The sequence below is a fragment of the Erpetoichthys calabaricus genome, chromosome 11 (genome assembly GCF_900747795.2).
Source record: "Erpetoichthys calabaricus chromosome 11, fErpCal1.3, whole genome shotgun sequence".
NCBI lineage: Eukaryota > Metazoa > Chordata > Cladistia > Polypteriformes > Polypteridae > Erpetoichthys > Erpetoichthys calabaricus.
This window is the reverse complement of record NC_041404.2, coordinates 124,825,001-124,848,318: the sequence shown is the minus strand read 5'-3', so window position 1 is coordinate 124,848,318 and position 23,318 is coordinate 124,825,001. Positions and strand designations below refer to the sequence as shown.

General features: G+C 40.4%; 1 protein-coding gene across 1 annotated transcript in view; it reads right to left on the bottom strand.

Annotated features, from left to right (window-relative positions):
* The window catches only part of nlrc3 (NLR family, CARD domain containing 3), a 69,306-nt gene extending 48,372 nt beyond the window's left edge, over nt 1-20,934 (bottom strand). Inside the window, 3 exon segments of the mRNA XM_051933456.1 lie at nt 4,099-4,359; nt 7,005-7,155; nt 20,679-20,934. Of these exon segments, the coding sequence (XP_051789416.1) occupies nt 4,099-4,359; nt 7,005-7,011 (268 nt within the window). The 5' untranslated portion in view covers nt 7,012-7,155; nt 20,679-20,934.
* Nucleotides 20,935-23,318: the final 2,384 nt, after the last annotated feature.

Sequence of the window (23,318 nt, the reverse complement as noted above, 5' to 3'; positions counted from 1 at the left end):
AGTATAGTCGGCTCTGTCCTCTCTTGCACAGAGCATCAGTATTGGGGCAAATAAAATAGACTCGACTCCGAAAGACCAATCAATACCCCTAAAAGATGGACAATGGGTTGAAGATACTTACAGCCAGGACCCTTAAACAATATGTTTGGCATTTTGGAACTACTGTAGAAGTTACTTCATTACAATAATGAAATACATTCATGTGCCCCTGAAACTTGTGTTATTAAGTCGCTCTGGTGCCCCATAGATCACTCATTTTAGGCCACGGGAAGAAACACTAAGTTAGAAAAACGCATCACTGAACAACACAAGTTTCTAGGACAAATGAACGTATGGCACAATAGTAATAAATCAACTTTTAAACTTTAAAAATGCTAATATAATCAAAAGGACAAAAACTGCAAAAGGTAGAAAGAGTCAGAGTCAGTCAAAATTGTACAATGTTGACAACACTGGACTCCAAATTAAAAAATAATACTAACAGACCTAAACCATGAAAGGTCAATATTACCATTTCCTCAAATACATAAAATGGACCTATAAAGTAAATAAAGATAAAACCAACAAATATAACCAGCAAGAAGCTACTCAGGGCCTAACTCCACACTACCTCACATCATTACCTGCCTTGAAGCAGTAAAGCACCAGCTTACCCAGTTGATCTATAAAAGGACATCTCAAGTGAGTAAGTGGGCTTCCAACTTCTAACTGCAACTACTAAGGAGTCGTTTCACATAGTGGGCTCTCTCTGTCTTTTCAGCCCACAGACCTCTCGCAGCACCAACAGTCAAAAATCATAAAGGGCACACAGTCCTAACGGTCATAAATCCCAAAGACAGATACACCAATAAGCTGAAATTTCCTCAACATCAAATTTCAATACAATTTTCCAAAACCCATTACAGAGAAACAGGAGCCTGTCCTGGAGCAAAGTAAGAACTAACACTGGATAGAATGTTAGTCCATGGCAGGCCACACATTGGTCAGTGGAGCTTCACCTTTTAACCTTACATGTGCATCTTGGGAATGTTCATTCAGACAAAAAGAGACAATGTAAACTGCACATTGCACGCAGTGACCAGACAGACGAGTGAACCTGGCTAAAAGAAGTTATTTGGAAGAGGCATTTAAGATTGCATTACTACACCACCATGCTAAATCAACACAAAACACAAGATCCTCAAGGGCAGACCGTTCTGATAAGGGAAAATAACAAGAATAAAATGTACTTGTTCAATACCAACAGACTCATTTCTAAAGGACTAACAATATCTCCAGGTGAGAAAATGTCAGCCCTCAAGGAAGTTATAAATATATAATTTCAAGATTTAACTTTAAATATAATATATTGCTTAACTCAAAAGCTTACTTAATGATTTCTCAGAATAATGTTTCAGTGTAGCATACAAAGGAGATGTTTTAATAACCTCCATGTTAAGGTTTTGCTTTATTCTTTTCTTACGCAAGCACACCCTGCTAAACCAGACCATACATATTTTTAAACTAATGCATACTTATTTGAAGCAAGTAACTAAATACACACACACACCTGTTGTCCATCTTACTTTTTCGCATACTGTATATATAAACCAATCTATATATTTATAAACAAATCTATCTAAATGTGCAGTATACACTGTGTTTACAATGAAGTATATGATTTATAGATCTATAAACATACACATGCACATGCTGTTCACTGTGCTTACATCACAATGTTTATTACATATTACTAAACATAATCTTATCATCTTTGAAGTTATATCAGAAACAACATAAATAACATTCTGTAGCCCAACCCTAAGTGAAGGTTTAATTACGTAGACAGTCATGCATAGGAGGACTGCACTGTAATGGAGATTTAACTTAATAAACGTAGTAAACAATTAAAATGTTATTTCTTTGTGGCCACTGTTTTTGACATTTATTTAGCAAACTCATTAACACCACTGGAGCCTCGTCAGCAGTGCTCCAAACCTTGGTAACTGACTAAGGACATCAATGACAAAAGAAACTGCAGGAAATATTTTTTCAGATTAAATTGCACGTGAGAAAAGCGACAAGTGAAAATATGATGACTGATTTCAAAATGAAAAGGATAAAAGAGAAAACCCACTAAAGCTCACCCCAGGCCAATGAGGACAACTACAGAAACAGGGAGGCAGCTCAAAAACTGGCCAGAAACTAAAAGGCTACGAGTAAAGGCTGAAAGTAATAAAAGTTCCCACACATCAGACTATGGGGATCTGGACCACTCACAGATCAAGTACTACTACAACATGCACTAGGATCAGTTACCATTGTCTGCATACATTGCAAATGTTCAGATCAGATCTAGCTGTAGATGGTCCTTTTCGCACTCTCCAAGCAATTACAGTTGTGCTTGAAAGTTTGTGAACCCTTTAGAATTTTCTATATTTCTGCATAAATATGACCTAAAACATTATCAGATTTTCACTCAAGTCCTAAAAGTAGATAAAGAGAAACCAGTTAAACAAATGAGACAAAAATATTATACTTGGTCATTTATTTATTAAGAAAAATGATCGAATATTATTGTGAGTGGCAAAAGTATGTGAACCTTTGCTTTCAATATCTGGTGTGACCCCCCTTTGCAGCAATACCTGCAACTAAACGTTTCCGGTAACTGTTGATCAGTCCTGCACACCGGCTTGGAGGAATTTTAGCCCATTTCTCCGTACAGAACAGCTTCAACTCTGGGATGTTGGTGAGTTTCCTCACATTAACTGCTCGCTTCAGGTCCTTCCACAACATTTCGATTGGATTAAGGTCAGGACTTTGACTTGGCCATTCCAAAACATTAACTTCATTCTTCTTTAACCATTCTTTGGTAGAACAACTTGTGTGCTTAGGGTCGTTGTCTTGCTGCATGACCCACCTTCTCTTGAGATTCAGTTCATTGACATATGTCCTGACATTTTCCTTTAGAATTCTCTGATATAATTCAGAATTCATTGTTCCATCAATGAAGGCAAGCTGTCCTGGCCCAGATGCAGCAAAACAGGCCCAAACCATGATACTACCACCACCATGTTTCACAGATGGGATAAGGTTCTTATGCTGGAATGTTGTTTTCCTTTCTCCAAACATAACACTTTTCATTTAAACCAAAAAGTTCTATTTTGGTCTCATCCGTCCACAAAACATTCTTCCAATAGCCTTCTGGTTTGTCCACGTGATCTTTAGCAAACTGCAGACGAGCAGCAATGTTTTTTTTGGAGAGCAGTGGCTTTCTCCTTGCTACCTGCCATGCACACCATTGTTGTTCAGTGTTCTCCTGATGGTGGACTCATGAACATGAACATTAGCCAATGTGAGAGAGGCTTTCAGTTGCTTAGAAGTTACCCTGGGGTCCTTTGTGACCTCGCCGACTATTACACGCCTTGCTCTTGGAGTGATCTTTGTTGGTCGACCACTCCTGGGGAGGGTAACAATGGTCTTGAATTTCCTCCATTTGTACACAATCTGTCTGACTGTGGATTGGTGGAGTCCAAACTCTTTAGAGATGGTTTTGTAACCTTTTCCAGCCTGATGAGCGTCGACAACTCTTTTTCTGAGGTCCTCAGAAATCTCTTTTGTTCATGCCATGATACACTTCCACAAACATGTGTTGTGAAGAGCAGACTTTGATAGATCCCTGATCTTTCAAATAACACAGGGTGCCCACTCGCACCTGATTCTCATTCCATTGATTGAAAACACCTGACTCTAACTTCACCTTCAAACTAACTGCTAATCCTAGAGGTTCACATACTTTGCCTCTCACAAATATGTAATATTCGATCATTTTCCGTAATAAATAAATGACCAAGTATAATATTTTTGTCTCATTTGTTTAACTGGTTTCTCTTTATCTACTTTTAGGACTTGAGTGAAAATCTGATAATGTTTTAGGTCATATTTATGCAGAAATATAGAATATTCTAAAGGGTTCACAAACTTTCAAGCACAACTGTAGGTGAGGGTGAAATATATATTTTTAAAAGTATCCCAAATTCTTTACCTGAACTTGCAATGCACATTACTCACAGTAAGATAAAACTGATCAAGAAGGTGAGAAAAAGAAGGAGATCTTACCATATACGGTGATGAGAAGGTAAAGCTGAGAGTTGGTGGTCTCAATGAAGGTCTGAAGGGACTCGGAGCCGAGAGCACCTTTCCCTGAAAGGATGTCAATAACAGCGCGCACCTTATCAGAAAGTAGACTCATCTCCTGGATGCGCAAGGCCTCGGCACAGCTAATCACATCAAGTTTCCTCATATGGCTTACAATGTTCTCTAGAAAAGGTCCAGGAATGGAGCGAACCAACTGCTTCCGGTACCGGTTAATCCAAACCCCTGTAGAAAAAAAAAAAAACAACAACAGTTGCCATTATCTGCATGCATGTCAGTGATCCTCACAACGTCATCAAGTTGACCCTGCTTCAATTAGAACATCATGGATGAAGAATGGCTTCAACTGTGAAAATGTTTGATTTGTTCAGGCAAACAGAGCATTTTCCATTTCACATCTGTCCTGGAGTATAAAATATTCAAATTTTGAGAATGCAGACTATTTATATTAAGTTTTAGTTCTCCTAAAACAAATCAAAGAGCACAGTCATTCATCATCAGGACAGCCATGCAAAGTCATTGAGTCACAGAGCCCCACATGAACCTTCAACAGAAATAATGGCCTGTCTGAAGGACAGCTGAGCAACAACATAAGAACTGAAGTCTCACACCAAGACACGTTCAGTAAGAAAGAGAGATCATTTCATCCGAACATCATCAAATGTAACGTATACATCACACCAAATGCTAAATTAGAAACCTGCCCAGGACAAAATCTCACCCTCGACATAGAGGATTTTCTATAAAGTCTTTTCTATATAGTCTTAATATGTGCAAGACTATATCCAGACTATCTAGGCCAGGGGTCTCCAACCTTTCTTCCCCTGAGAGCTACTTTTACAAAATTAAAATGGCCGAGAGCTACTCATGTTTTCTAACATTTATTCTCATAGCTTATTTCAACCCAAACAAAATGAATAAGCTTGTTTTACCTGAGCATTTACAAAATGTTGGTGTTCACAACTCAAATTTTGCATTAAATAATCACAAAAAATATTAAGTTCACCTGCAAGTGCGTTTTATATGTCTGTGTGCATTTTCTAGTGTATCTCACACTATTGAATTAAAACATGAATGCTGTCAAAACAAAACAATGCAATTCCAAATACACCGATCTGACTTATTCATTTGTCATTTTGTTCCATGTCATTGTGTCACTTTATTCACAAGTCCAGTTGCTTGTGTGATGTGTTCTTTAGTTAGTCAGATGACTGGCACTGCATGGAGTCAACAAGAGAGGCAGGTGTATGGTGGAGTGGAGCCACTTAGGTTTGCTCTATGAAGTCATTTAAATGTCCATCTGTCAGTCTTGTTCTGAACTTTGATTTCATGACATTCATGTCAGACTCACAGATGTATGGAGACCCAAACAAAGCAGACATTTTCAGAGCTGCTTGGTGAAGATTCTTATAGTTCTCTGGCTCTACTAAGCTCCAGAAATGCTGAGAATGCTGTTGAGACTTTAACTGCACATTATTTTGAAGGTTTACAAATATATAATATATACAGTAATCCCTCCTCCATCGCGGGGGTTGCGTTCCAGACATACCCACGAAAGGTGATAATCCGCGAAGTAGAAACCATATGTTTATATGGTTATTTTTATATTGTCATGCTTGGGTCACAGATTTGCACAGAAACACAGGAGGTTGTAGAGAGACAGGAACGTTATTCAAACACTGCAAACAAACATTTGTCTCTTTTTCAAAAGTTTAAACTGTGCTCCATGACAAGACAGAGATGACAGTTCCATCTCACAATTAAAAGAATGCAAACATATCTTCCTCTTCAAAGGAGTGCACGTCAGGAGCAGAGACTGTCAGAAAGAGAGAGGAAAGCAAACAAATCAATAGGGCTGTTTGGCTTTTAAGTATGCGAAGCACTGCGGCACAAAGCTGTTGAAGGCGGCAGCTCACACCCCCTCCATCAGGAGCAGAGAGAGAGAGAGAGAAAAACAAACAATCAAAAATCAATACGTGCCCTTCGAACTTTTAAGTATGCGAAGCACCGTGCAGCATGTCGCTTCACGAAGCAGCTGCACAGAAGGTAGCAACGTGAAGATAATCTTTCAGCATTTTTAGACGAGCGTCCCTATCGTCTAGGTGTGCGAACAGCCCCCCTGCTCAATCCCCCTACGTTAGGATCAGAGAAAGTCAGCGCAAGAGAGAGAGAGAAAAGTAAGTTGGGTAGCTTCTCAGCCATCTGCCAATAGCGTCCCTTGTATGAAATCAACTGGGCAAACCAACTGAGGAAGCATGTACCAGAAATTAAAAGACCCATTGTCCGCAGAAATCCACGAACCAGCAAAAAATCCGCGATATATATTTAAATATGCTTACATATAAAATCCGTGATAGAGTGAAGCCGCGAAAGGCGAAGCGCGATATAGCGAGGGATTACTGTAAAATCCAATGTCTCTCTGTCTGTCTGTCTGTCTGTCCGCTTTTCACGACAGAACTACTTAACAGATTTAGATTGGGTTTTTTTCTATAATTTGCTTGAACATTCCGGTTGATTTTGCGACTTCTCTCATTTCGCTATGTCTCATATTTTGCTTGTGGTAACGATTTATTTGTGCGAATCCGAGAAACACGCTAATTACCAACTTGGTCAGTCTCACAGATCTCATGGTTACACAACATCCATACCTCCTAATGGCTCAAAACAATCCATGATCCTGATCCATTTCTATGCTGCTGACCCAGACACACCATCTCACTAAGTGCTATCACCATTAGTCTATCTGTTCCTGCTCTTTACATGCTAATGGCATCCTCAGGACTAAAAGTGTACCATCCTTATGATATACCCTGCCCCAAAAGATTCCTGGATTTCAGAAGTACATGGGTAGATCTGATGGTTTACTGTACCTTCCATTGTTTTTCCCAGCTGCTTAAGTGGGAGTTAGCAGAAGACCCTTCAAACCATTTTTCTTGCTTCTCTCCTGTCTACCAGTGGCAAGACTGTGCTCGCTGAGGGGAAAATGCTTCCAGGTCCTTCGTTTAGCCTTTATCCATTGCTCTGTAAAAAAAAAAACAGAAAATACAACGGTCTCAGTTTGTGTGACAACAAGAAGGCAGCACTTTTAGTACAGTGACTTTGTTAGTGAGCTGCTGCACTTTACAGAGTAACACACACACCAAATATTCCATAAAAGGAGTGACTGAGGGGAACAAGAGATCAAACAGAGTAGTACAGGTCTGTGCAAGAGGAGGTCACAGCAGACCAGTTGATAAAGAAGGACCCCCCCATATTAAAAGTACCTAAAGAATACTGAGAAGAGACCCGAAGAACACACAAGTTACAAACCATAGCATAATTAGCAGGGGCTAGACTGCCAAGAGTGCTTTGTGGAGTGAAGACACTCTGTTTGGGAGGGGGCAATTTAGGCCCTTACGCGTATAATTACATGTGGACACCTAGAGACTGAAATATAATTCTAGCCAAATGACAAGAGATGTCACTTGAATAACTTGGGCATTGATAACACATTCCTGAGGTGCTCATGCTAACATAATAACCACTGCGGTCAACTCATACACGCACATGACTTAAGCATCTCAACTTTAACAAATATCTGGAGTGGGATGGGATGCACACAGACTGCACTGTCTAGTGACCAGGAAAGTAACCTTCCCCATTCACTCATACTTAAATATTCCTAGATACAATAATAGCTTTCCCTGTTATTTAATTCCCAGAAGCTCTGAAGTAAAATACTACAGTGTGTCTTTAGGAGATATGTGCAAGACGCGCATACTTCATGGGACATACTGTCCATAGCAACATCACTATATATATATATAAAATCCAATGTCTGTCTGTCTGTCTGTCTGCTTTTCACGCGAGAACTACTTAACAGATTTAGACTGGGTTTTTTTCTATACAGGCAGTCCCCGGGTTACGTACGAGATAGGGACTGTAGGTTTGTACTTAAGTTGAATTTGTATGTAAGTCGGAACAGGTACATTATTTTAACAAATGCTATTGTTGACCGACTGTAACCAAGTGCTCTGCCAATGAATGATGGAGTTTCACCTCTTTCTGACCTTTTTATTATTTCTACTTTATTTTCCATGGTGATAGTTTTTCTCTTCTTTACTGTATCACCAGCACTTGCATCAGATTTTTGTTTCAGAGACATTGTTGAAGGGTGAAGACAAAAGGTTAAGATGAGCTCTTCTGCACACCACTGTACAGCTGTCACAGCATGAAGGCACCAGTCATCAACACGTCTGATGTATAGGGTGGTCCAGATCTAATTATGCAATTTTCATTACGCTATAACTTATTCAGTTTATTACATAGAAAATCACCCGAAAAATCCCGGACCATCGAGAAGTGTGCGAACTGACGACATGAAGAATCGCCTTCGCACCGAACTGGAATCGTTCCTGCATAAATTAAAGTCATCCAGACGATCTGGATCTGCATAATTAGATCTGGACCACCCTGTACTGACAAGAGACAACTTCCTGCTATGTGCGTAACAGTACAAGCAGGCTTGCTATTGAGAATGAATGGGGGCAGCGAGGGGCGGTTCATCACCAGCCCACCTCACAGTCACCTCCACTACAGTATGCTGCCTGCAGCGTATGCAACACCACCGCCCCCATTCAACACGCAGCCATCCGAGGCACACTACAATGCTACCCCCTGCCGCCCCGTTCAGCCACAACCGGATCACTGCTTGCAGCATTACCAGCTGTGCACCTAAAACAAACAGGGCAGCCGTGTGTGGTGGGCGAGCAGTGAAACCGCTTGCCGCCGGGAGCCACCTGAGGTACACTACACTGTGCGAGCAGCATAATCGCCCCCCTCCAGCCTCAAGTCCAGCCACCGCTTGCAGCGTCCGGAGGCCATAGATGATGGAGCGGCAGTTACTGAGGCGCATGGGTCACAGCTGCAGCCCTGTTCGTATGTCGTAGGTCAAATGTCCATAACCTGGGGACTACCTGTAAACTGCTTGAACATTCCGGTTGATTTTGCGACCTCTCTCATCACGCTAAGTATCATACTTCACTTGCAGTACCGATTTATTTGCACGAATCCGAGAGAGATGCAGTGGGCCAAGGGGTAGGGGGTGGGGTCCTCTTCACTCACACGCCAGCCTCGGTGCGTACCTTACATCCACCTAGCTAGCAAATGAGAGAACTACTTAATGGATTTAGATCTGGCTTTTTTCTAGAATTTGTGATTTTGTGACTTCTCTCATTGCACTTAGAATCATAGTTCGCTTGCAGGAGTGATATATTCCAACAAGTGTAATTACAGACCGCAGCACATATGAGGTCAGTCATGTAATGCCCCTACATCATGAAACTCCCTCAACATCAGTCACATTAGACTATGATTAACATTAGGGCCCCGTTACACTATGGTTAAGATTAGGGTGGTAGGAGGGTTATCTGAGTCAAAGGGCATTTTGTGACAGATGTTGTGGGCATTACCTGATCTATGTCAAGCTGCAGCTAGACCCTTCTCATATATTCACGCTAATCCGAGACAGAGGCTGCGGGCCGAGGGGAGGGGAAAGTGTGATGTCAGGAGTAAGGAGCCAGGTGGGGCCCTCCTCGCTGTCCTGTTTCACTTCTACACAGGCGGAGCTGCGGGGGATGGCTAGTTAGTAAATAAAAGTGAAATTTCATGTCTCAGGCTGAATAAGCACATTCAGCAAGTAAAAGCATGTCAATCATTTCTAAAGTGTTCATCTACATTATCTCTTAATGTTGCTATAGTTTGCCCTAAGCAAATTCTAAGTAGCCAGTTTGTCCCCATGTCCCAAAAAGCCTCATTCTTCAGCTGCCTTGTCCCAAAACCCATGTCCCGTAAGGAAGGCAATCAGTAGTCATTGATTTCATATTTGGATTATATGTAAGTGAGTAATTCCAGGATGTGATATCTCCTTCAACCAATCAAAAACAGATCCCTGGAGGCGATAACATGAAGAAGTAAAATTTGCTCTCCTTTTACCATCAGTACATGCAGCTCCTTTCTTTATCCAGCATCATCAACACATCTCTTATCACAACAGCATCACATTTATTATCATCGCTACTTTTTGAACATCCCCTGCTGGTAATGGCATTATAGCAGTTTATATATATATATATATATATATATATATATATATATATTGTGGGATATGGCCGGCCATTCATCCCGGCCAATACCCCCAGGCCGCTAGATGGAGCCCTCCTTGCAACGTGGAGATGCCCCGAATTCCAGCAGGGCATCATGGACTATGGAGTCTTAATACACAGCCCTGCTGGATAACGTCGGGGTCGCCAGGAGACCCTGCAGGGAGACACAGAAATGTTTATTTTCCATACAGCCCTGAAGTAAATCCCAGTCACATGGTTGGAAGAAATAAAGTGCTTCCGGGCTGATGAAGAAAAGAAGTTTTTACCTGACCCAGAAGTGATAGAAAGTCACATGGAGTGAGGGACAGAAACACTTCCAGGTCATGGACTATAAAAGGACCATGGGAAATCCCAGACAGCGAGCTGAGTTGGGAGGCAGGGTGGCTAAGCATCTGGGAGTGGAGGATTGAGTATTGTGTATTGGTTATTGTGGATTTATTGCGTATTGTGGAGAGGTGGGTGCTTTGTGCACTTATTTATAATAATAAATATTCATTTTGGACTTTTATCTGGTGTCTGACGTCTGGTCTGAGGGTTCAAGGATATCACTGGGACCCTTAACTGTCACTATATATATATATATATATATATATATATATATATATATATTTTTTTTTTTTTTTTTTTAAATGACAGCACATGATATTGGCCTTATACATTTTGTCAAGCCTCCGATCCCCTACTTTAACTCTGACTCCAGTACTTTCATTATTCTTAGGCAATTTCAGTTTCAATGGTCTTGTCCCAGGTCACTGTGTAGAATCCTTCTTGCCAAAGATGCTCTTAGCTATTGCATGATCTTGTTTACAATGAATGGCATCAAGAAACTCCAAAATGCAACAGGCTACCTGAATTAAAATTCCAACACATTTAAATATCCTATTTTAAAATGAACTAAAGGAAAAACTGTAGTCTTACCCTTTCATTGTTGGCAGTGGTGACAAGAGGCCTGCTACACAGCCAAATATTTAGGCCAGGGGCTCCCACGTTCAGTCCTGGACTACCACTGTGGCTTCAGGTATTCATTCCACCCAGTTTCACAAATCATCAGGCCAGTCTTATCAGTCTAATTCAGTGTTTCCCAAACTCGGTCCTGGGGGCACACTGTGGCTGCGGGTTTTTGTTCCAACCAGATTCCTAATCAGTTACAACACCTGATAACACTGAGCTCATTTAATTAGCTGGTATTATTTTTCTTTTATTCTACATTCATAAAAGCACAGCACATGATTTTTACATTTATAAGACATTTAGAAATATTTCTGCTTTTACTATAGATTTAAATGCTTAACTCTCTTTTGTGGATTTCATTATATTTTGCCCTTTCTCTGTGTGGTTTGCTCCCTTCATTTTGTCATATTAATGACAATTAAAAACGAGCAGAGCAGACACCCTGGCAAACAACACTGAATAACCAAAGGCTGCAAGTACTTTAGCATCAGACCCACTAATTAGTAAATAATGGATTAATTAAACAATTAGAATACCTAGAAAAGTAGAATGAAAATCAAGAGGAAATATTGTTAAAAAGAAAAAAAATACATTATTCCCATATAACTGCTTGGTACATTTTAATATATTTTTTGTACCAAAGTTAGTTTTCTAATTTCTATATTGTTCCCAAACACAGAATCTGGGAAATAACACATCACTTAATTAGCCCAGGAGTCCAATTAAAAACAGAATCAGGTTGGAACAAAAACCCACAGCCACAGGGGGTCCCCAGGACCAAGTTTAGGAACCACTGCTCTAATTGTTAAGATGGCCTTTTGTCTTTTCCTTTGTTGCATTCAGAGAAGTGCTCTAGTATGATATTTGCATTCATAAATGTGTTTTCTTTGTCATAATCTTAAACATTTAACTTTCCTTAACCATTTTTATTTCAATTTACCTTATTTCTGTGGACTTTGCTCCTGAAACTGTATCCGAATTCTGACAATTAGTGATGAGCAGTGCAGACAAAGTTGCAAATAACAGAATATTAAAGCAGAGTAGCTACTTCAATGCTACATTGATTTGTGTGCGAATTACTAATAAGAAGACATAACTAAGTGGTCCTCAAGTTCAGTCCTGCAGACCACATCGACTGCAGGTGTTCACCCCAACCACCTTATAATAATAATAATAATAAATTTTATTTATATTGCACTTTATATTTTAGCAATCCCAAAGTGCTACAGAGTAAAAATAGAATAATAAAATAAAAAAAAGAACAGAAGAGTCTATAAAATACTTTAACAAAATGACTTTCTAAAAAGATGAGTTTTTAGGTTTCGCTTAAAGGCCTCAGTCGACTGTGGGGCTCTCAGGTAATCAGGGAGGGCATTCCACAGCCTCGGCGCCACCGATGAAAACGCCCTGTCACCCATGCTGCTGAGCTTAGTTCTGGGGACTTGAAGAGTGTTAGTGAGTACAGAGCGGAGGGAACGTAAGGAGTTATGGGGGGTAAGGAGTTCCTGTAGATAAAGAGGGGCATGTCCATAAATGCACTGATGGGTAAGAAGGGAGACCTTGTACTCTATTCTGAATGAAACAGGGAGCCAGTGAAGGGTTTTCAGGATTGGGGTGATGTGATCATACTTTCGCACCCTCATCAGGATCCTGGCAGCGCTGTTCTGAATATACTGGAGTCTCTGGATACTCTTGCCAGGAATCCCAATGAGGAGTGCATTACAGTAATCCAGCCTGGAAGAGACAAAGGCATGGACGAGCTTCTCTGCATCTGCCAGGGTGAGTAATGGGCGGAGTTTGGCGATGTACTTGAGATGGTAAAAAGATTGAACTCCTGCCTTTATTAAACAAGCTGATATTTCCCAGTTTCTGCCTTATTTATGTCAATCCAGAAATTACAAAAAGGGCTTGCTACATTTTAGGAGGATGTAGGCAGGGGATGCAACCCAGCCACAGGGAATGCACAAACCAGTGTGTTTCTTCGTGCCGGTCCCAAGCCCGGATAAATGGGGAGGGTTACGTCGGGAAGAGCATCCGGTGTAAAAATTTTGCCAAATCAATATGCGGACAACAATACAAATTTCCATACCAGATCGGTCGAGCCCTGGGTTAACAACGACCACCACCAGTACTGTTAGCCAACAGGGTGATGGCAGAAATTGGGCTACTACTGGCCGAAGAAGGAGAATAAGAGGAGGGAGACGTGTCCAGAGGCAGATGTGGTGAGAGAGGACATGCAGGTGATGGGTGTAACAGCACAAGATGCAGAGGATAGAAAGATATGGAAGAAGATGATCCACTGTGGCAACACCTAATGGGAGCAAGCGAAAGAAGAAGAAGAAGAAGAAGATGTAGGCTGCACTTGTGTGTGTGAAATTAATTATTGTTCTTTTTCTTGCTTTTTAAAATTTTGCTTTTTTTATGTCCTGGTTCTTTTAAGCCTTTTCTTATTAAATACAGTATCTCACACGTGAGTTTTATTTTGATGTTGCTGCTTGTTGTGATGTGAGATTTTAATTGTTTTGTCTAACAAGGTGCAAAGCAATGGTTACCCCAAAATCCTGCCCAACTACGCCAATTGTTTTGTCTTGGTAGAGTAATATATATTGCTCTACTTTCCCCTATTGTATTATTAATATGTAGCCTTAGAATGCCTAATCTCACAGACTTACCACTGTTTATAAGGTATTATTGTATATATAACTTATCCCCACCTTCCCTTCTATATCTATAACCTCAAGCAATTAGATGTAGTAAAAAGACAAGCAGAAGTTAAGTTACAGTTTAAATAATGTATTATTGATAATATTCATAAGTAATAACAAAATGCAAAGTATATTTGAATATTGCCAACCATACAACCTGATTAAATGGTGGTATGTAGTTCAGGCGGCACACAGACTTCTAGTTACTTAAATGTCTCTAGTTTAAGGCATCATTGGTGCTCAGCTTTCAGCCACATGTCTGTTCAAAATGGCTCTTCATTGTGTTGTCTTCATCATCACAGGTTAGCAAGAGAGATGCTTCTTTCAGATGTTGGTTAGTAAGAGAGAGATACTTCTTCATCATATGTTGGTTGGTAAGAGAGAGAGTGTGAACTTAAACAAGTAAATATATAGATTTTCTGTCCAACCCCTACAGCCAATAGGGCGTCGTAGTACTTAAAGGCCTCTGAGACAAGCCAATTCCAAACAGACATACCTCAGACCAATGGGGGAATACAACATCTTAAAACCTGCCACCCCCGAGACCATATGTCTTTAAGTCTTTCTTGTGGGGGTAGAAATGAATTAAGCAAAGAAACACTAACCAAACCGGTTTAAGGCACATCTTCCCCCAAATCCTGTCGTAAAAATGTAAAGAGGCTCAGTCATAAAAGGGGGAGCAAACACGAATGCCTCTCACCAAAGTAACACTAAATTACATTGCTGTGCCTAAAAATCAAATAAAGACATACAAAATATTCATCAAATTATATGTAAAACCTCACATCACAACACTGCTGCCTTTTAGTATTCAGTGTCATTTGCACCTGTGTCTGCACTGCTCACCACTATTTTTCAGTATTTTGGCACAATTAAAGGTGTAAATGCCACAGGAAAAACTTAATTAAAAAGTATACATTAAAAAAAAGAAATGAACATTTAGAGACCTTTCAAAAAATGAAAGTAATTTTATTTACATGTAAATATACTAGCACATATTTCCAAATGCAAAATAAGAGAAGGAAAAGATTGAACCATTTATTTGTGAAACTGGTTGGATTGAAGACGCAAGCCACAGTGGTATCCCAGGACTGAACGTGGGAACCTCTGATTTAGTTAATGAAATTTCAAGAGGGTGCAACAATAGGTGGCGAATTTATTGAGCCATGGTCACACATTAAAGGAAAGTCAAGCAACCTGAGACCCACTTACTAAACAAGTGAAAGGAAAGGCCAACTAACAAAGTCCACCAGATAGAGTTAGCTCAGTGAATGGACCAGATTCACTGTTGGAAAATGCACCATGAAAAGGTAGTTCGAATTACAGTACTTATCAAAACAGCAGCAAATCAACAAAAACAATCACCACACAAATAGAACACTTAAATATGCAACGAAAAGTCATTCAAATTCCAATTTACTGTACATCAAAAAAACATTTGGAATTCAGGAAGATGAATGCAGCTGCTGAAGTTAGGACCTTAGCGTTCTCTAGGTCACTCCTTTTCTCTGTTAGCGGAGATGCTGTCAATACTCTAACTGGTTTCTTCTCTATGCACACGCAAACATTTTGAGAGTAGAAAGTTACAGAGGGCTGCAATTCAAAAATTGAGGAAGGGCTAAGGATTTTTACAACTCTACAATGATACAGTTTTGGAACAAATAAATCAATTGGTGTTTAACTAGGAGCTTTGCTCCATTTTTCTAGAAATCTCTAAAAAACAAAGAACTTTCTCAGTACTTCTCTAAGCTCAAGAGTCCAGAAAAAATTATTCTTAGACTGAAAAAGCATAAAAATAAAAAGGAAGAATAAATATTAAATAAAATGAAAAGCAAGCAAAGTAATATAATAATAACAATGTGAAATAAAAATGGCTTTATATGCTGAAGCATTAAGAGTTCCTTTCACTGGAACTAAGCGGCCAAGTCCAACCCCTGAAAAACAACTCTACACCATAATCCCCCATCCACCAAACTTTACACTTGGCACAATTCAGTCAGGACGGTACTGTTCTCCTGGCAACCACCAAACCCAGACTCGTCCATTGGATTGCCAGACAGAGAAGCGTGATTCGTCACTCCAGAGGACACGTCTCCACTGCTCTAGAGTCCAGTGGCGGTGTGCTTTACATCACTGCATCTGACGCTTTGCATTGCACTTGGTGATGTAAGGTTTGGATGAAGCTGCTCAGCCATGGAAACCCATTCCATGAAGCCCCCTACGCACAGTTTTTGAGCTTTCGGAGGTCGGTAGCTATTGACTCTGCAGAAAGTTGTCGACTTCTGCACACTGTGCGCCTCAGCATGTGCTGTCCCTGCTCTGTGATTTTACGTGGCCTACCACTTCGTGGCTGAGTTGCTGTTGTTCCCAGTTGCTTCCAATTTGTTATAATACCACTAACAGTTGACTGTGGAATACTTAGTAGTGAGGAAATTTCACAAATGGCATCCTATCACAGTACCACAGTTGTATTCACTGAGCTCCTGAGAGCGACCCATTCTTTCATAAATGTTTGTAGAAGCCGTCTGTATGCCAAGGTGCTTCACTTTATACACCTGTGGCCATGGAAGTGATTGGAACACCAGAATTCAATGATTTTGTGGGGTGTGCCAGTTCTTTTGGCCATATATTGTATATAATGTATACTAAAAAATCATCTTTCATAAACAGTTTATTTACAGAATAGGAGTGTAAAACTTTTTTACTACACAGACAGCAGTGACATATTGAATATTGACAGAACTTAACAGCTGAGCGCTTCACTACATAGACCAGCTCAATGAAAGTCCAAGAACTCCTTATGACATGATGGCTTCCTTGTCTGAGAATGCAGGAGGGGGGCCTCAGCGCTAACTTCTCACCCAAGACACCAATATGCCATTATCTCTAAAAACGTGTCTCCTAGATGATAAAAAACACCAGTTTTCCAAGCAGGTGACGCATCCTCTTAATCTCACTCCACTGTAAATACCAAATGAACAAAATGGTGGGGCACTCAAGCCCTGTGAACACCAAGAGCACAGCCACCCTTTGCTCCGGTGCAAATGTCGTTCTAGACGGGTGGGAAGACCAGCAAAGGCATTAGAGATTGCATTATTTTTGTGTCCATTGCGTTTCAGAAGACATACTGTAGGACACGATACTGCAGTTTGCACAATCTTCTTGTGAAGTTGCAGTACCCAACTAGTGACTTAAAACTTAAAAAGGTGCACTTTCTGGGACAAGGCTTTGGCACTTTGAAATGTTCATCCATTTATCAAGAAGCTGTTCACAAGTGAGTGCCTTACATTTGATTCTTCTGCTTACTTTTGTCTCTGCTGTCCTCACTACGATTTCCTCTATTTGGCATTCAACTTCAATCTATCACTTCTTTTGGTTATTTATTGCTTCCATGTTTCTCACTCTCCTGTCTTAACCCAATTTTTCACCACTCTTCATTTTCACTTTCCTCTCCCGGACAGTCTTTCTCACTCTGTCTTTAGTCCTTTTGCACTCCTCTCTCCCTTACTGTTCTCATCTGTAATTTTAATCCCTCCCTTTTTCTATTCTCCTCTCCTTAACATCTCCTGTATCCATGCCTTTACCCTTCTCTCAGTTACCCTGCCTATTGCGAAGTGCAAGTAATGACAAAGAACAGCTGTTGACAAAACGTTTGCAGCAAATGAAAGCAAAGTATGGCCGTAGGAAAGGAAAGCATGTGCAGAAGAAAGCGGTTTGTCTTCTTATAATACTGACAGTTCTTCTGCGACAACTAGTGACCATAAGATACATTCCAGTTCCAGTTAAGTATATGGAGGTGATGTTTTTGAATAAACAGTAAACACTGACACCATGTGTGAATATGCATGATGTAAGAAGAGCTTTGGGTTTTCCTTACCTCCAACCTACCTCTATGCCGGAAAAAATATTGATCAGTCTTGAGGACTCAGACAGAATCTCCGTAATATATAAAACAATTTTACAGTCTCTCCCTTTCAAAGATCCAAGAGTACAGTGGGAAAAGGATCTCTCACTCAACAACTTAGAAAAGGAGTGGAAGGCAGAAATGCACAGGATTCACTTGAGCTCCATATGAGCAAAGCATATCATTATTCAACTTAAAATTATATATCGAGCTCATTTCTCTCACTTAAAATGATCCAAAATGTTTCCAGGGCAAGATCCAACCTGCAAATGTTGCAATTGAGTTCCAACCTCACTGGGTCACATGTTTTGGGCCTGCACCAAATTAACATCATTCTGGACCAAAATTTTTAAATGCCTTTCAGACGGCCTCAGAGTCACAATCCCTCCTAATCCACTAACAGCTGTGTTTGCTGTACTCCCAGATGGGCTTAAAGTGGAGAAGGGCAAACAAAACTATAATTGCCTTTACTTCACTATTGGCACGTAGACTTAACTTGCTCAACTGGAAGAATCCTGACTCTCGTGGGTAACTGAGGTTATATACTATTTGAAACTGGAAAAAATCAAATTTGCACTTAGGGGATCTGTGCAGAACTTTTTCAAAACCTGGCAGGATCTAATCAATAACATCTACTCTATATATATAAAATCCTCAGCCTAAAAGTGCAATGATTTTGTGCAACGATTTTATGTGACTTTTTATGTGACGTTTTTTGTCACGCTTTAAATTGGGCTTATTTTAAAACCTACATACTGTATATATGTTTGGTTTCATTCTTTTCAGAATTTTTCGAACTTTAATGTGATGTTGTTAGATTTTCAGATTCTTATTCAGTTTTTAAATTATAAACTAAAAAATATCAAGAACTCATGTCCCGCGAGACAAGACTTTGTGCCAAGAGATTTAACCACGCGTGGGGCTGGAAATAAAAGACAGAGAGTGGTACAGCTGCTGCAGAGGCTTTTAAATGTTCAAAGCGCCGCATGAGATACAGATCATGCGGCACTGCAGCAGCAGCAAGCCAGAAGCTGATCGAGCAAAGAAGAGGTAAAACAAAAAAACTGTATTTGTTTCCCATTGTATTACTGTTTAAGGGGGGGTTTCGGAGGAGCGACCGCGTCTCCTTTGGGGTGCGTTCAGCCCCCTCTTCACAACACAACGCGAGACAGTTTTAGAATAAGCATTTAAATTGAAGAAGCAGGTTCTCTCCCCTCTTTTACTCCATTTATCTTTATTCATTTATTAATTTATCTATTTACTTAATTTTACTAGTTTAAAGTTTTACTCTGCTGGCCGTGCTGTCTTTCTCAGGGGTGGGTGTTGATTTGTTTCGAACCTTTTTTTTGTAAAACTTGAGTTATTTGTATGGAATGTTATTTGATTTTAATAAAATCAATAAAATCAAAAAAAAAAAAAGAAGAGCTTTGGGCAACTTTCAAAGAAATTTTTCACTGATCTCCATGCTGATTTTCAGCCTGGTAGTTGTAATCGTGATGGCGTCCAGCTCATCCAACACCACACACTGAAAACAATTTCCACAAAGCTCTTGTAGTCTGATGTCAGTTATGACAAGCTGCTGGCTTTCTTTACAATTATTGTATGTAATAATGTAATTCAAAGCCTGATAATGAAATGTACTGAGCAACATAACCATTATTGACCATTTTGGATAAGGATAACAAGTAAAAAATGCACAGACGTTAGAAATCATTTTTGAAAATAAAATCATTATCTACACTTTACACTCCTGAGCAGAATGTTGTTGTTAACAGATCACATGGTTAAAAAAAGCAATACAAACTGTATCTTCATATAATTACTGAGCTGGCTGTAGCTCTATTGAACAATAGGTAGGCTTTATTATTGGCAGCTTAGCAAAAGTCAAAATTGATTTTTTTTTTCATTTTTTTCTCAGTTTTAACTTAATATCTGCACATAATTAGGAGCCAAAATATTGTTTTCAAATATTTTTCCAGCCTCTCTCCTTCACGGACTTTCTCATAATAGATCTAAATAGATAACAGATATTTAACTTGGCACACGAGACTCTGACGGCTTTCACATATAACTTTAAACTCTGGCGTTGCGCACTGTTCGCTTCTCTTTCTATATCACTAATGATAACAGATGCTGCTTCTGTTGCCTTGCTGCTATACATACACGTTTTTCATACTCTCGCACTACTTGCTGTTCATGTGTCTATTTATGAGATTACATTACATTACATTCATGTTTTTACATGGTTTACCTCAAAGCACCTGGGTGTTCGATCCAGCCTCATCCCCCCATTTTTTCCAATAACCTTTTCACCTCTCTTGTTGTCGCAAGTCCCTGAGATATTAACATTAAATGTGATCAATTCTCGTCTTGAAAGGGACTCGATCTACTGTATTAGGAGAGCTTCCTCTTACCGTTACTTTGTAACAAATGCGCAGATCAAAAAAGTGGCCTCACACTTTTCAAACGGGAGGCTCACTTAACCACAGAGTCAAATCGCTCGGTGCGCGCGAAGCAAAGTTTTTTTTTCTTTAAACCGCAAGCTGACAGACAGGATGCACAGCTAATAGAGAATCCCACTTGGCCTTTAGAAGATTTAAATAATGAATTTAAGAATAGATTTCAAGAGGCTGCATGAAGCGCATCTTTACTTCAAACGCAGCTTTCCTTGTGCAGGCGGGGAGTTTCCAGTTACAGATCAGTGATCTCTGTCCCATGTCTCAAGACCGCATGGTGAAAGACACAATTTCAGAAACGCATCCTATTCAAGCGACAAAATGAAGAAGCAAAGCGCAAAGACTGGTGTCTTCAGGCAGAAGCGGAGCAGAGCCCCGGGCGTACCTGTCGGAGTTCTGTGACGTAGAGCCGAGCCGGCAGTTCTTCGCTAGGCGCGCCGCTCTCCGCCCTCACGTGTCTTCTCGCCGTTTTCAACAACGTTCAACCTTCCCGTCACACTTCTCTCGGCTTTCCTTGTTGTCAGAGATCTCTTGCAGCTCTGACTTCCTCTCTTAGGCTCACTTTTCCATTGCCCTCTGTCACCTTTCTACGAGATGTCCTTACCCACACTCACTCTGTCTATCTCCTTCGCCAGCTCGCTTTCTCTCTCTCTCTCTCTTCCTGTCTGCCTCTCTGCTCTTCTCTTCCTGCACCCCCTCCCCAGGCTACCGCTGTAACAAAATAAATTGAAGCGACTCAGATGAATGTATTGCTTGTCAACCCTGCAGTCCAATTCAGGGCTACAAAGCTTGTTAGAGGCAACACTAGGCAGGAACCAAGCCTGGACAGAGCACCAGTCATCTCACCTGGCATTACCCAAAGGTGGCCTGCACTACTGGACACAGGATTCAAACCCACACAGCCAGTACACAAAGCACTAATCATTGCACTACTGGACCACACTGAAAACTCGTTTGAGGCCAGGAGAGAGGTGCACTTGTTGAACGGCTGGGGCGCCCTATGCAGGGGACGTAATCACTTCCAGCCAGCATGAAATCTGTGCAACTGCCTGCCACAGAGACCCCAGACAGTCCACGTCAGAAACACTATCTCCAGTACCATCACAGTGAGCACTAGTGCCCCCCAGAACTATGTACTCAGCCCACTTCTACACACTCTGCTGACTCACATTACAGTAGTATGTGTACTGCTCTAACACCATCGTTATGTTGGCAGAAGAAAAGAGTAGTGGGTCTCATCAGCAATGGACATACGACAACTGGTGGACTGGTGCAAGTACAACAATGTCTCTTAATATAGACAAGACAAAAGAGATGATTGTTGACTTCATGAAAGGCCCATGTTTTCCACACCCAAACTGCACATTGAGAGCTCTGTGGAGGAATTGGTCAACAGTAACAAATTAGTTGGTGTACACCTGGCAGATGTCCTTACTTGGTCAATTAACACCACCTCCATAGCCATGAAGGTGCAGCAACATCTAAACTTCCTTCAGTGGCTCAAGAAAGCAAATCTGCTCAAATCAAACTCTATCTCCCCCCATTCACACCACATCAACTGCATTCTGAGCGGCTGAATCAAAGTCTGGTTTGGGAACGGCAGTGTTACTTACTGCAAGGATCTACAATGACTCATGCACACAGCAGAAAAGGTCAATGGAGCCTATATGCCCTCCATTCAAGATATCTTTATAAAACATTGCATCCTTAAAACCTATAGCATCGTGAGGGACTGCTCCCTCCGTTTCCCATGTCTCTTTGTCCCACTTCCATCTGGCAGAAGGTTGTGTATCATCTAAACCAGTTCTGGCTGTCTGAACAATGAAACCTGTGGTGCCCCCGCAGTCCTCAGATCTTCTCTTAGTATATTTACAGGCAGTACATTTGTTACACATTACTACTGTCGTTGCTATTTATTACTAAATATTTCAAATTATTACTATTTACGTACCTATTTTTTATTTATTTATAGTATAGTTCTTTACCTGTATTGTGTTCATGTATATGTTGCCCTGCTGTCCTGAGGAATGTTATTTCATACGTCTGCATAGACCTATTGAAACAATGACATTCATTATTCAGAGCACAGCTTTGTCTCTCATTCTAATCCTTCATATTAGTACTAATTTCAAAAGCAGCCAACAATTTTGTTTATAAATGAACTACATAAATAAATCTTGTAGCATAACTGTAGAATAGAACACAGTATTTGATAATGTTAAACACTAAAACTAGTTATCATGCGTTTTATTTAGTTTCAGTAATGTAATTTTTTCATTTGACTTTTTGCAGGTTTTTTTTTAAAATGACCTAATTTTTATAGCCGTTTATATATATATATATATAAACGTATAAGTATTCACAGCCTTTGCTCAATACTTTGTCGATGCACCTTTGGCAGCAATTACAGCCTCAAGTCTTTTTGAATATGATGCCACAAGCTTGGCACACCTATCCTTGGCCAGTTTCGCCCATTCCTCTTTGCAGCACCTCTCAAGCTCCATCAGGTTGGATGGGAAGCGTCGGTGCACAGCCATTTTAAGATCTCTCCAGAGATGTTCAATCGGATTCAAGTCTGGGCTCTGGCTGGGCCACTCAAGGACATTCACAGAGTTCTCCTGAAGCCACTCCTTTGATATCTTGGCTGTGTGCTTAGGGTTGTTGTCCTGCTGAAAGATGAACTGTTGCCCCAGTCTGAGGTCAAGAGCGCTCTGGAGCAGGTTTTCATCCAGGATGTCTCTGTACATTGCTGCAGAGGTTTCTTATTGGCTGCAGTCTGTGTTCTCGTGTAAATTAGGCCACTCCATGACATTTTTGGGTGTGTTCACAGGTAACGTCACATGGAAAAGACCTTCTGGCCAGGACAGTCATGTCTGTCTGTCCATCCACATGGAACAACTCATATCCCAGTGACGCCGTTGTACTGAAATCTGGCAAACATTCTCATCAAGAAAGTTTGTCGGGACAGAGATTTTCATTGAGATGTCTCAAATAGAGAGTGCTTTACAAGTTTTGAAATTTCAAA